The following is a 14,131-nucleotide window of genomic DNA, read 5'->3' as shown; positions in this document are numbered from 1 at the left end:
GGCGAGGTCAGTCTCTTTTCTGATGTTTTCCCAAATAAATATATTTTTTGCCATATTTTTCTTTGAAATGATGCTTTCCGCAACACAAGCTATACAAACGTATATATACACACTATATACATGGGTGGATGAAACGATACCATTTTGCTGTAGCTGGAATGGACAGTCCTATTATGGGACAGTCCCCTCCTCTCTACTGACCTACAGTAGCATGGAAGCAAGCGCCACCTGGTGTCAAAAGTGCACGCTTGCACACCATAACTATTGGACAAGATAATGTCCTGGCAATTCCTATTTTTGAGTATTTATTTAGCCTACAGCATGAGTTTTTAACATCATGCCACTACAAGAGAGAAAACAGGATAACAACATGCACTTTTTAGTTAATAGTTAACTTTTATTTGGGTCCCACCATTTCAAGTTACAGTATATCAATTATGAGAAGATATTTACAGTAAATTCAATAAAAACACAAAAGTGAACGTTGGAATGTCAATAAATACAAAAATGCATTGATACAACTCAAAAGAAAAACAAAACACAAATGCTTTTAGGAATTAATCTGAACTGCATGTGGTCAACGTGGGGGGTCAAGGGATTTTGGAAAACATGGGGGGGCAAAGAGGGAACATTCCTGGCTCATGAACAAACATCAAATCATGTCATCATTTACAACACTAATGCCAATCGTGAGGTGGCATAATACAGCGGCTGAGTCAGCCTAGTCGACTTCCTCCATCCTTGATGTGTCGTCGTCCCCTTCCAGAGGCGGCATGTCTTCAACGGGGGCAGAGGTTGGCTCCTCCGTGGTGATATCATCCTCATCGATACCTGAGAGGAGGAGAGAGTCTCTGTCAGTCAACAGAAAACTAAAAAGGCTTGATTGCCCTGACTATACCGTCGTCAGTAAATACTGAAAGGCGTGCATTTAGTGATTTAGAACATAATGTAACTACTGTATTTGTATAAAGCAAGTGAGGTGGGTTACTTTGTTGATGCGAGCTGATGTAGCAACCATAGTGCACTGCCAAGTTAGCACAATACAATTCTACAAATGTTAAGGCTTTCAGTACATTTTATAGGGTCACAACTTCAATACCAACACAGGTCCAATACCACACTGACAGCAAACCATGTCAAAAGCTCAACGCACCCAGCCCAAGTTTGATCATCCTGTAGATGCGGTTGGAGTGGGTCTGGGGGTCATCCAGGGTGAAGCCAGAGGAGAGCAGGGCCGTCTCAAATAGCAGGATGACCAGGTCCTTCACCGACTTGTCATTCTTGTCAACCTCAGCCTTCTGCCTGAGGGTCTCCACGATGGGGTGGTCGGGGTTGATCTCCAGGTGCTTCTTAGCAGCCATGTAGCCCATGGTGGAGTTGTCTCTGAGGGCCTGGGCCTTCATGATCCTCTCCATGTTGGCTGTCCAGCCGTAGGTGCTGGTGACGATGCAGCAGGGGGAGGAGACCAGGCGGTTGGACACTGTGACCTGTGGAGGACAACACAGGAAGACGTAGATTGTCAGGGATTTGGTCGGTGTAACATAGGACATTAGGAAATAAGGCTAACAGTGAATTGTCATGATAAGATAAAACTGTGAGAGTTTAAGATTTAGCTTTCAAAATAAATGTATTGGTGTTGGAGATAGCAGTCTCATCTCACCTTCTCAACTTTCTTTTCCAGGATGTCTTTCATGATCTTGCACAAGTTCTCAAACTGAGACTTCTTCTCCTCTGTCCTCTTCTTCTCATCTTCGTCCTCAGGCAGCTCCAGACCCTCCTTGGTGACTGAAACCAGGCTCTTCCCTTCAAACTCCTTCAGCTGCTGGACGCAGTACTCGTCAATGGGCTCGATCATGTAGATCACCTCCAGGCCAGCTTTGCGAAGGCGCTCCACAAAGGCAGAGTTAGCCACCTGGTCTTTGGTCTCACCTGAAACATATTAGATAAAGAAAACGGAGTAACCAGTCTGTGTTATTACTGTATACTTAAGTATACATTTAGGTTGCATAGCAAAGGGGTGTGTTTGTCCTCATGGGTAGTGTGTGTGTCCTCTTCACCAGTGATATAGTAGATGTGTTTCTGGGTGTCCTTCATGCGTGTTACGTAGTCCTTCAGGGACACCATCTCGTCTCCGGTGGCTGAGGTGTAGTAGCGCAGGAGCTCAGACAGACGCTTCCTGTTCTGAGAGTCCTCATGGATCCCCAGCTGAGGTAGGAGACAATGTTAAAAAGGACTGTTCTTTCAAAAGTCTGTTAATGATGCACTTTGACGCATTATGAGGCTTTGCAAACAAATAACTAAGACTAAGAGTGGAGATTGACTTGGCCCAAATGGAGTTTGTGGGGTAGCAAGAGAGCCTTAATAGCATATTCAATTATTTCATGTTTTGTAGCTATATTAAGCTGAATTTTAATGAACCCAAATAATCATATTGAGTTTATCACAACACAATACATGAAAAAGTTGTGCTCCCTGTAGATTCAGTCAGAATCCATTCGATATTTATACATGAGACTATGGCTGACCCTCGCCCATTAAATCAACTCCACCAGGAGAACTGAAGATGGCAGTAAGGAGCTCTGTGAATGGGCTCTAAGCTGCTTACCTCAGGTTTAAGGAGACAAGAGGATCAGACAGGTGGCAAATGGTTAAAGGTTAGTGGAACTGGGACACACTGCAGCAACTTTCCGAACACAGGGATTCTTCAGAAGGCAGGTGGTGGCTTGGACATTGCATACACCTCAATTATCCTTTTAAAGCCTATTGCGCCTCCTAACACAAAATGACTGTGTTCAAAGTTCAGCCAAGTGTGGTGAGTGCACTGGCACAAAATGGCTGCCGGGAATCTCCCAGGAGGATGTTAAACATTAGTGCTTTAATATGAAGCACATTCAAACCTAATGAAAAGCTAGCAATTGTATGCAAGCAGAGTGAACTGACCTTGATGTTTTTGGAGAACTGCTCGTAGTACTTCTTGTAGTTGTCCCTGTCCTCTGAGAGTTCAGTGAAGAGCTCAAGGCATTTCTTGACCAGGTTCTTGCGGATGACCTTCAGGATCTTGCTCTGCTGCAGCATCTCTCTGGAGATGTTAAGGGGGAGATCCTCAGAGTCCACCACACCCTTGATGAAGTCTGGTGGGGTATGATCAGAGACAACTGGTCAGACATATTTATTCAACCTCTAAGCAAAACCATACATCTTAAATTACATTGATGGGATAGAGGATAGATAGTCAGTTTCAAGCTATCATTATGGTGTTGTAGATGGTTAATTAAAGAGGAAGCCATGGGGCAGTGCGGCTACAGCAGTGCATTATTTCAAGACCTACAGCAGAGATTGTATATGCTAGAGATATGCCACTCCCTTGATATACTATTGGTTTTGCGAGAGACAGGGAAGAAGGCACCAGTCCCACGTGGAGGATACATTTTTCACCAATTACCATGCAGTTATAGATTAACGTTAAGTTGTCATTGCGAGGTTCGCATTGCTAGGATTGTATCTTTCTTGCGCTGTTTCCCTCGCAACGTGTGTGTAAGACTAGAGCGGGAGGTTAGGACAGAGCCAAATAAAAAAAGCCATTACAACAACTTTTAACGATGAAATGACCACACAAAATGTTTCCACACACTTCAGTGATGTGAAAAACTGAAAGGAAAAGTTGCTAATTTTAACATAACATTTTGTGGAGTTTTTGTCGTAGGCTACCTGTCTAAAAAAGAAAACAGCATTTGGTCGAAAATAAGTGCCCAAAGAGGTGTCACCAGGATGTTGGCAGAGTGAATCGGCTTCCATTAAAAAGGCTTTGCCTGCAGTATGTATAAGTATACATTCCACAGTTGTTATACTCACTGAGATACTCTGGGATGAGCTCATCACAATTGTCCATGATGAAGACCCTGCGAACATACAGCTTGATGTTGTTCTTCTTCTTCTTGTTCTCGAAAAGGTCGAAGGGCGCGCGGCGAGGCACGAACAGCAGGGCACGGAACTCCAGCTGGCCCTCCACAGAGAAGTGCTGTGGGAATAAACAAACAGGAGGTTAAGTACTAAATTCATCTAAAATGCATTGAAGCCAACCAATATGTAGTGTATATCAACTGAAAGAATTATTCACCCCATGACTGGCCTTTAATGGCCTTATGTTGTGTACTGCATGAATAATAACACATTTTGCATTAGCTGGCACTATGGCTGACATGTAAAAAACTGCTTTATAAACAGTTATTTCATAGTAATTCAATTATGGTTAGGTATAGTCACGGTTGGCCACCATCTATGAATGACTTACTTTGACAGCCAGATGGTCCTCCCAGTCGTTGGTGAGGCTCTTGTAGAACTCTCCGTACTCCTCGTTGGTGATGTCATCAGGGTTACGGGTCCACAGGGGCTTGGTCTTGTTCAGCTCCTCCTGGTCGATGTACTTCTCTTTGATCTTCTTCTTCTTCTTCTTCTTGTCTGAGCATTTGTCGTGGTCGTGGTCGTGGTCATGGTCATGATCATGGTCGTGGTCGTGGTCCTCCTCGTCAGAGCCCACGTCCTCAATCTCAGGCTTGTCACCCTCTCCTTTCTCCCCCTCCTGCTCATCCTTCTCTTTCTCCTTCTCCTCCTCGACCTCGTCATCGCTCACCTCCTTATCACGCTCCTTCTCCACCTGGGGATCATTGGATGTCAATGGTCACATTTGTAGAGTTAAAGTAGATCACTATTAATGACAATGAGAAATTAATATCATAATAAATATGAATATCTAATATCATATTCATGATCAAGTCATGCCTGTCAGTTCTTACAAAGAGTGTGATGGGGTAGCCGATGAACTGTGAGTGTTTCTTCACGACCTCTTTGACCCTTTTCTCCTCAACGTACTCTGTCATGTCATCTTTCATGTGCAGGATCACCTTGGTGCCACGCCCCATAGGCTCAGCTATGGGAGAGAGGAACAAGAGTTTGATTGGCATTTAGAACAGAGAATATAGTACAATTGATTGAAATGCCATTAGGCCTCCAAAGAAGAGTGTATACATTTACTATGTAGCTATCTGCAGTCCACGAAACATCATAGTATTTGGTTCTTCTACAACACCAAGACCAATTCCTATCACAGCTGCTGAATACCAGTTACACATAAGAGTAAGATATGTATTCTATTCTTACATGTGTCGACTTTAACTGTGAAGGAGCCGCCGGCAGAAGATTCCCAGCAATACTGCTCATCGTCATTGTGCTTGGTGATGACAGTCACCCTCTCTGCCACCAGGTAGGCAGAGTAGAAACCCACACCGAACTGACCAATCATGGAGATGTCAGCTCCAGCTTGCAGGGCCTCCATGAAGGCCTTGGTGCCAGACTTGGCGATGGTACCCAGGTTGTTGATCAGGTCAGCCTTGGTCATGCCAATGCCTGTATCGATCAGGGTCAGGGTGCGCTCTTCTGTGTTGGGAATGATCTCAATCTTGAGGTCCTTGCCAGAGTCCATTTTGCTGGGGTCAGTGAGACTCTCATAGCGGATTTTGTCCAGAGCCTAGAGAAAATGAAAGACATAAGGGTTTTGGAATATGCCAGCATGGACTTATCCATCAATTCTATGTTGTGAATGTGTTCTACACACATCATGTGTAATAAAGTGTTAGTAGATGTGTAATAGGTCATATATCTTGATAAATGACAACGTGTTTAATCCATTATAGCATACAGGTGCGGTTGAATTTGAGTGAACAGCATTTACTCACATCTGAGGAGTTGGAGATGAGCTCTCTGAGGAAGATCTCTTTGTTGGAGTAGAAGGTGTTGATGATCAGGGACATCAGCTGGGCGATCTCAGCCTGGAAGGCAAAGGTCTCTGCCTCCTCCTCCATTGGTTGGTCATGGGCCTCAGGCATCTGGGTACACACACACACACACACACACACACACACACACACACACACACACACACACACACACACACACACACACACACACACAGACACACACAGACACACACACACACAGACACACACACACACACACAGACACACACACACACAGACACACACACACACACACACACACACACACACACACACACACACACGTAAACACACTGAAGGAACAGAACATCCACAGACGCAATGAGCCAGCATACCCCTCACAGTATGTTTATTTTCAGGAGACCTGGTCAAGGGGGATGAGTCAGTAGTGATGTAACTGGCGCAAAAACAAAAACCCAGAAACGAAGGATACTGGTTTTGGGGTAAGACGATTTAATAATGCCAAATATATGTTGAGGTCAGACAACCAGAATTATTGATCAGGAAAAATCACACACTAATATTAATTATTAGTTAAAATAGTTTTCGCTGACTCACTGACTTTGACTGACAGAACTGAACAAATTCATTGTTAACTTGGACATATGGAGCACTGGCTCTTGCACTTGTTATAAGTTCCTATGGGAGACTTAGGGCTCTATAGCTGAGACAGGTGGCGTAACAGACTGTCCTCTCTGTGTTATGCTCACTGCTGCACTTCATCACTGTAATCCAATTTTAGCCAACAACCGGTTAAGTATCCAATCACCCCTGCCATGTGGTGTGCTTTCCTTACTGTCTTTACTGTATTTTCAGATAAACCAAATACATTCAATTAAATTAGTTATCCAAATGAATTATGTATTGTGTGTGATTCACACGCCTAAAAAGAAGAAAAATAAGCATTGATTTGTTTATTAATAATTCATAATACATTATTAATCATCAAGGTGAACTGGTGTGACAGGGAGAATATTCCACAATATTCTGTGTCAATGTGTCTAGCTCCAACAGATCTCGGGTAAGATGATCCAGAATCCTAACAGGTACTAGTAATAACAGGTACTAGCATTCTACAGTTATTTAAAAAGGTTGTATTTGTATTTTTTGTGGAGGTGAGGGAGACACAGCCTATACCTTCATGCATAACCGGCGTTGGCTACCTGGCCCGTTGCAAAAGCACATGGCTTGAAGTGCATCAGCCAAACATACTCCACCTACCGGTCCGCGCAGCAAATAACAAGATTCTAGAAACTACTGGCACCATCCATCAGTTTTGCAATAGGTCTATGCTCAGTATATGCTGTAATTATAAAGCCCCTCCTAACGAAGTCAAAATCGATTATGTGAATACAACGTGTTATTGAACTATGGAAATATTAGACAAATTGTGGTAGAATATTGTTGTGGTCATGTCGACGGTAACTGACGGTATACTGATGAAAATCCCTGATCCCTGAGGAGCGTGCTTATCAGGTTCCTACCCGGCAAGTTTGCATGACAGGGCACAGTTAGCAAACGTAATAAAACCAGGTAATGTTATTCCATTGATATTATCAGAGTAGTCATATTAGCAAGCTTACATATTTAGGGATTTGCAGTCTATGTTAGCTACATGTCATGCAGATTCAGTTACTGTAGTATAGGAGTTTTGCTGAATTGGATTTGGATTGCTCATGACATCTAATTTTAGTATTGCAATTATGTTTTATTCTCCTACCTTGTCGTGCAATGTGGAAAATGTTCCTGTGGTCTTCGTATGGAATTGGTCCTCCTCGACCAGACACAAGCTAGCCAGTAAGACAGGCTAGACGGGGATGTAGCTGAGAGGCTGATTATTTTATACAACCTCAGAGTGTTCGAGAAATCCTCAGCTTCCAGAACCGTCTGGAATCCTCCTAAGCTTCTGTGTACACTGAGAGGAGCGGTGGAATGTCAATCATATGCTACAGTTTATTTGTCCACGCCCCTTGTTCATTCAACTCCGTCATTGAAGGCGGGTTTAGGGGAGTGGCTCTGTCAAATGAATACAGTACAAACCATACTATCTGATGATTAAGTCACATCTACTGTAGATCATCATGACAGTTTCAAAGGAAACAAAACTGTATACCTGAAGATTGGCTAGCAAAACCTGATAACAGTCATAACAGGCAGCACATACAAGATGGGTGAAAGATGGGTTGCATAGGCCTAAGTATAAGTCTATGGCATAAATGAGAATTATCTGAGAAGATATTATTAGGTCATCAAAATAATCCAGGAAGAGTTATCAGTCAGTAAGAGAGGACATGTAGGGAATATGTTTCTAATTAAATTTTTATTATAAAGCCTTGTTTTTCATAAAAAATATTTCACAGTTACAAAAAGACACATACAGTACGTCAAATTCCTATTGAATGACTTTACTCTTAAATATGTTTTCAAGTAGGCGTACATGTAAATATTAGCAGAGATGATGTATGGTTATGAAGTTGATTACATTTTGAATTATTTGTGAACAATCTGTAAATTACAACACTGTACATGAGGACTTGACAGTGAAAGTCTCTTTGCAAAAACAAATTAAACAAAATAATTATGCACTTCTTTAATATCTTAGTCAACCTCCTCCATTCTTGATGTGTCATCGTCACCCTCCAAGACAGGCATATCCTCCTCACTTGGCTGAAGGATGTCTTCAACTGCTGAATCATCATCATCAATACCTACAAAGAGGGTGAAATAGCATACATTAGATATCTATTTCATTGAAACCCACCATCCAGTACTTTTTACCTATGTAACTTACCATTGTCTTTGTATGTCTTTGTCATGAAGGAAAAGCAACTTACCCAGGCCAAGCTTGATCATCCTGTAGATGCGGTTTGCGTGGGTCTGAGGGTCCTCCAGTGTGAATCCCGAAGACAACAGGGCAGTCTCGAACAGCAGAATCACTAGATCCTTCACGGCTTTGTCATTCTTGTCGGCTTCTGCCTTCTCTCTGAGGGTCTCAACAATAGGATGCTGGGGGTTGATCTCCAGATGTTTCTTGGCTGTCATGTAGCCCATGGTGGAGTTGTCTCTGAGGGCTTGAGACTTCATGATCCTCTCCATGTTGGCTGTCCAGCCGTAGGTGCTGGTGACGATGCAGCAGGGGGAGGAGACCAGGCGGTTGGACACTGTGACCTGTCAATATTAAAAATGTAAGATTGATTATCATATTTACGCTTTTGTATACATAATAGTCTATATAGCATTATGTGCAATACACATTCCATTCCATTAGGACTGTGTTCAGAGAAATTGTTATTGTACCTTCTCAATCTTCTTATCCAGAATGTCCTTCATGATCTTGCACAGGTTCTCAAATTTAATCTTGAGCTCTTCCTGCCTCTTCTTCTCGTCGTCATCCTCGGGCAGCTCCAGACCCTCCTTGGTGACTGAAACCAGGTTCTTGCCATCATACTCCTTCAGCTGCTGGACGCAGTACTCATCAATGGGCTCAATCATGTAGATCACCTCCAGGCCAGCTTTGCGAAGGCGCTCCACAAAGGCAGAGTTAGCCACCTGGTCTTTGGTCTCACCTATAGAGGATCAAACAAATAATTTGAATGCATTAGATGTTTATGTTTCCGGTTGAACATTTTAATGTATTATTTGGTTTAATTTTCAATTAGTTTTTATTTGTCATAGATTAAAGCAGCAAAAGCAGGACTCACCAGTGATATAGTAGATGTGTTTCTGGGTGTCCTTCATGCGGGAAACATAGTCCTTTAGGGACACCATCTCCTCACCAGAGTTTGAGGTGAAGTAGCGCAGCATATCTGACAGCTTCTTACGGTTCTGAGAGTCCTCATGGATGCCCAGCTATAGAACACAGAGAGAGGAATGTGTTACCACTCATGTTCCTTCTTAAATGAAAAATGTGAATATGAGTTTGTGGGAGAACATGAAGTTGTCCCATTTCAAAGGGCCTGTCCTAGTACCTTGATGTTCTTGGAGAACTGCTCGTAGTACTTCTTGTAGTTGTCCTTGTCCTCTGTGAGTTCAGTAAAGAGCTCCAAGCATTTCTTGACCAAGTTCTTGCGGATGACCTTCAGGATCTTGCTCTGCTGCAGCATCTCTCTGGAGATGTTCAGGGGGAGATCCTCAGAGTCCACCACACCCTTGATGAAGTCTGAGAAAAGATAAGAGACAATTGGTCAGCCATCTTCTCTATTACACTCACTTAGTAACTCTATCACACTTATTAAACTTGGTCTGGTGACACTTTAAATATTGATTATCAAATCATCATTCTACTGAAAAATGGTACGGTAATGAGGTTGGAAACCACGAATGGGTGAGGTACTCACTGAGGTATTCTGGCATCAGCTCCTCACAGTTGTCCATGATGAAGACCCTGCGCACATAAAGCTTGATGTTGTTCCTCTTCTTCTTGTTCTCGAAGAGGTCAAAGGAAGCCCTCCTGGGAATGAAGAGCAGGGCACGGAACTCCAGCTGGCCCTCCACTGAGAAGTGCTGCAGGGAACAGAAACGTTTTTACTCATCTAGTCATAACAAGGTTTTTAATAGGTCATATACAGATAAATTGTTTTGTTGTTTCTTGCCACCAGAAAGTCGCACCTTGACAGCCAGATGGTCCTCCCAGTCGTTGGTGAGGCTCTTGTAGAACTCTCCGTACTCCTCGTTGGTGATGTCATCAGGGTTACGGGTCCAGATGGGTTTGGTTTTGTTCAGCTCCTGGGCATCGATGTACTTCTCCTTGACCTTCTTCTTCCTCTTGTTCTTACTCTCCTTGGTGTCCTCATCCTCATCAGAGCCCACATCCTCAATCTTAGGCTTATCCTTGTCCTCAGTAGCATCTTCCTTCTCAACCTCCTCCTCCTTATCTCCCCCCTCAAGGTCCACCTCCTTCTCTCTTGTCTTCTCCACCTTGAATAAATAGATACAATTATGTTGTTATAGTGTTGTCTAGGATTTAGCGTTGCACTTTTAACAACAAGAAGTTGCCCTCCTAGCTTATGTATTTCAGCATTATCTCTCCATTATGTTATTACATGCTTATAACATCAGTAACCAAGGTTTAATAACACTGCAAAATAATGTAGTGCAAGAGCTTGATTGGTACTTACATAGAGTGTCATGGGGTAGCCAATGAACTGTGAGTGCTTCTTCACAACCTCCTTGATGCGCTTCTCCTCACAGTATTCAGACTGGTCCTCCTTGAGGTGGAGGATCACTCTGGTTCCACGGCCAATGGACTCACCTGTAGATCAGAAAGATCAGGTATTCAGAACCACACTTGTTTATTGGATGTACTACCTTTTCAATATGAAAAATAAATCTGTGAATTATTAATCAAATGAAGTGAAATGTAATGGAGTGGTTAAGAGGCTTACCACTGTCAACTTTGACTGTGAATGAGCCACCAGCTGCAGACTCCCAAATGTACTGCTCGTCATCATTGTGCTTGGTGATGACAGTCACCCTCTCTGCCACCAGGTAGGCAGAGTAGAAACCCACACCGAACTGACCAATCATGGAGATGTCAGCTCCAGCTTGCAGCGCCTCCATGAAGGCCTTGGTGCCAGACTTGGCGATGGTACCCAGGTTGTTGATCAGGTCAGCCTTGGTCATGCCAATGCCTGTGTCGACCAGGGTCAGGGTGCGAGCGTGCAGGTCAGGGGTCATATCGATCTTCAGCTCCTTGCAGGTCTCGAGTTTGCTGGGGTCAGTCAAACTCTCGTATCTGATTTTGTCCAAAGCCTGACATAGAGTGAAAAGAATGAGGTTTAAAAGAGCCACATAGTTGGTAAGAGCTAATGTGATCAACAAGATGAATAACTTGTGAGATATCCTTAAGTTGTATGTAGTGTGTTCAGAGAAGTAATGAGTGAGTGGTGGAAGCTTAAAAAAATTGATAATTCAGTATTAGTGTTTTTCTCACATCTGAGGAGTTGGAGATGAGCTCCCTAAGGAAGATCTCTTTGTTGGAGTAGAAGGTGTTGATGATCAGGGACATCAGCTGGGCGATCTCAGCCTGGAAGGCAAAGGTCTCCACTTCGTCCTCCATTGTGTGACCTGCTTTCTCTGGCATCTGGATAAACAAAATGGCAGATGTTACACTTAAGCTGTACTGTCTCTAAAACTGTCTGAATATGTTTTAGATCCATGTTATACTTAATGCAGAAACACTATAAAGAACACACTTTGACCAGGTAAGTCTCAGGGATATGGAAAATAATTAAATGATCATTTATTTCATGATTTGAAGAGGAATCCAAAGATAAATCGGTGAGTCCACTACAAATCGAGTGTCGGGTAGGACCAAAATAGTGTTTGTAATTAAAATATTTCTTTCAAAGGATCTCATTCCCTGATCGCTACAGATTAAACATAGTCATTACAACCATTATTGAATGTTACATATTGCACCTTTAACATAAAGCCACTCAGGAAATAAATATTTCCTGAATTTCCTTTTCAACTTTGACATCAGGTGTCCCCTGCCTTTTTCCATAAAGCCAACTGTCAACCATATGGTTGTATGAGATGAAGAGTGGGGCAGCTGTTACAGCTCAAGATCTGAGGCTCCTGTTGCACGTCCCATCTGTCAATCAAAGATGTGCAGTTTGAAAAGTGGGTGGAGTTTCCAGTGTCTTTCACACCCCCATGTCAACAGCTGCACTACTGCACTACTGCCATGTCATGTGACACCTTTTTTTGCAATACAGAATTAAGAAGTACTACTGGCTCTGGTAGAGAGATGCAGTTGTATTTTGTCTTTCACATTAAACCAGACCCTCTACTTTTGAGCTGTTATTCACTTTAAGTTTAAGGTAGTTGTACCTCCTCAGAGCCCTACTGCTCTATTCATTAATGCTTCAGATTTTCTCAATAAAATATACATCTGCTTTAGTAGAAATTGCTTCAGAAATAGGAAGGCCACATGTAAAAACAGCCTTTTTTTTATGACTGAACCCATTCATTCCTTTGGATATGAAGAGGCTATAATTTTATGAAATATTTTATGTCTGACAATGCATTCTCTAATCTAATAATAATTTGTAGTACATAACATTTCTATTGTTCTTTGTGCCAGCATTCCTCTTAAGTTCAGCTGCCATTTCTCGTCTCTCTCTCTCTCTCTCTCTCTCTCTCTCTCTCTCTCTCTCTCTCTCCCTCTCTCTCTCCGTCTCAGGGTCATACACTATGCCATGTGCTCCTCGTCTTCCATGCTCTTACAGATATCTGCCAGATCTTAAGAAACTATCAGCCAGAGTTTCTCTACTGATTTATTATAATTTCAGATTGATACAGTGGCATTCTGTCCATTAGTAGACATTAGTCATTAGAGTAGGCTACACTGATTTTGCCCACTGCTACTGCTCCCCTTTTGTAACATCAATGAACCATTTCTCTCGCAAATGCAACTGACCTTCCTTTCTCCCCTAAGTTGCAAGTAACTTATTTTTCTGCTCTCAGAGATCCCCATCTTACCTTGAATATATATGAATGAACTCCTGTTCCTCACTTCTCTTTAGACGATAGTCGTACAATAAATAGCTGAGCTCCTCTGCTCTTCTTCTGCAGATAGATTTGGTTTAAATCTGTATTTCTGTTCCTCCCTCGATCAGTAATCCTCTACAGGTTGAGGCGAATGTCCTCTCAATCTATATGCAGACTCTTGGGCCTGCTTCTGTCTTTTTATACTCAGGGGTTGGCTTTCTCGAAACTCCCATTGAGAAGGTTCCAGAAGGAATGCCCACTACAGTATAGAGTAAAGGGGGGGCAAAGAAAGCCTAGGGAGGGGGTTGGTGGTGTGAGGGGTCCATAGCCATAAACTGCATGTGTCCTTTTAGGGCTCTGTCACAAGGGGTGCCTGTCACTCATGGCGAGAGTCTTCCTGATAGCGAGTGGCAGGCCTGGCCCACCATGCTCCCTCCATACCCCCTGTCAGCGTCACAGCTGTGCACACCCTTTCCTACCACCTGCTTCCATTGCAGCCCTATGGACAGACACAGCCCAGAAGGCCCCAGAAAGATAACAGGCCCAAGTCTTTTTTTGGCCTGTAAGATTGGGGAGAATAGCTGATGTGTTTTAAAGAAATAGTTCCGCTCTGGGCTAGAGCTCTAGAGAGCTGCAGTTACAGAGTTTATTGCACTTAAAAATCGGATAGTCTTGAACAATCAGATTCAACAATACATAGTGCCTACAATGAACATGTAGTGTATCTCAGCAAGAAGGTATATGTTGTGACCTGATGCTGCTTTATACTCAGGGGGTGGCTTTTTGGATGAAAACAAGACAAGCATTTATGCTGATATGCTGTGATGAAGACATGAAGAGAGCAT

The 14,131-nt window shown here is 42.9% G+C and overlaps 2 protein-coding genes across 2 annotated transcripts; both read right to left on the bottom strand.

The window, feature by feature from the left end:
• Window positions 1–411: 411 nt before the first annotated feature.
• Window positions 412–7,623, bottom strand: LOC310817624 (heat shock protein HSP 90-alpha). The gene is made up of 11 exons (XM_083688271.1): window positions 7,513–7,623; window positions 5,733–5,882; window positions 5,158–5,524; window positions 4,794–4,927; window positions 4,292–4,654; window positions 3,853–4,018; window positions 2,941–3,131; window positions 2,058–2,205; window positions 1,661–1,929; window positions 1,154–1,487; window positions 412–831 (listed from the first exon to the last, which is right to left on the bottom strand). Exons 2-11 carry the CDS (start codon window positions 5,880–5,882, stop codon window positions 722–724), a joined length of 2,232 nt encoding a protein of 743 aa, XP_083544397.1. The 5' UTR covers window positions 7,513–7,623; the 3' UTR covers window positions 412–721.
• A 587-nt stretch (window positions 7,624–8,210) lies between these two features.
• Window positions 8,211–13,437, bottom strand: hsp90aa1.1 (heat shock protein 90, alpha (cytosolic), class A member 1, tandem duplicate 1). The gene is made up of 11 exons (XM_083688272.1): window positions 13,278–13,437; window positions 11,725–11,874; window positions 11,177–11,543; window positions 10,910–11,043; window positions 10,401–10,709; window positions 10,130–10,295; window positions 9,761–9,951; window positions 9,494–9,641; window positions 9,090–9,358; window positions 8,627–8,960; window positions 8,211–8,500 (listed from the first exon to the last, which is right to left on the bottom strand). Exons 2-11 carry the CDS (start codon window positions 11,872–11,874, stop codon window positions 8,391–8,393), a joined length of 2,178 nt encoding a protein of 725 aa, XP_083544398.1. The 5' UTR covers window positions 13,278–13,437; the 3' UTR covers window positions 8,211–8,390.
• Window positions 13,438–14,131: the final 694 nt, after the last annotated feature.

This window comes from Argentina silus (assembly GCF_951799395.1).
Source record: "Argentina silus genome assembly, chromosome: 17".
Lineage (NCBI taxonomy): Eukaryota > Metazoa > Chordata > Actinopteri > Argentiniformes > Argentinidae > Argentina > Argentina silus.
The sequence above is the reverse complement of the archived record's forward strand: the minus strand, read 5'-3'. Positions and strand labels throughout refer to the sequence as shown.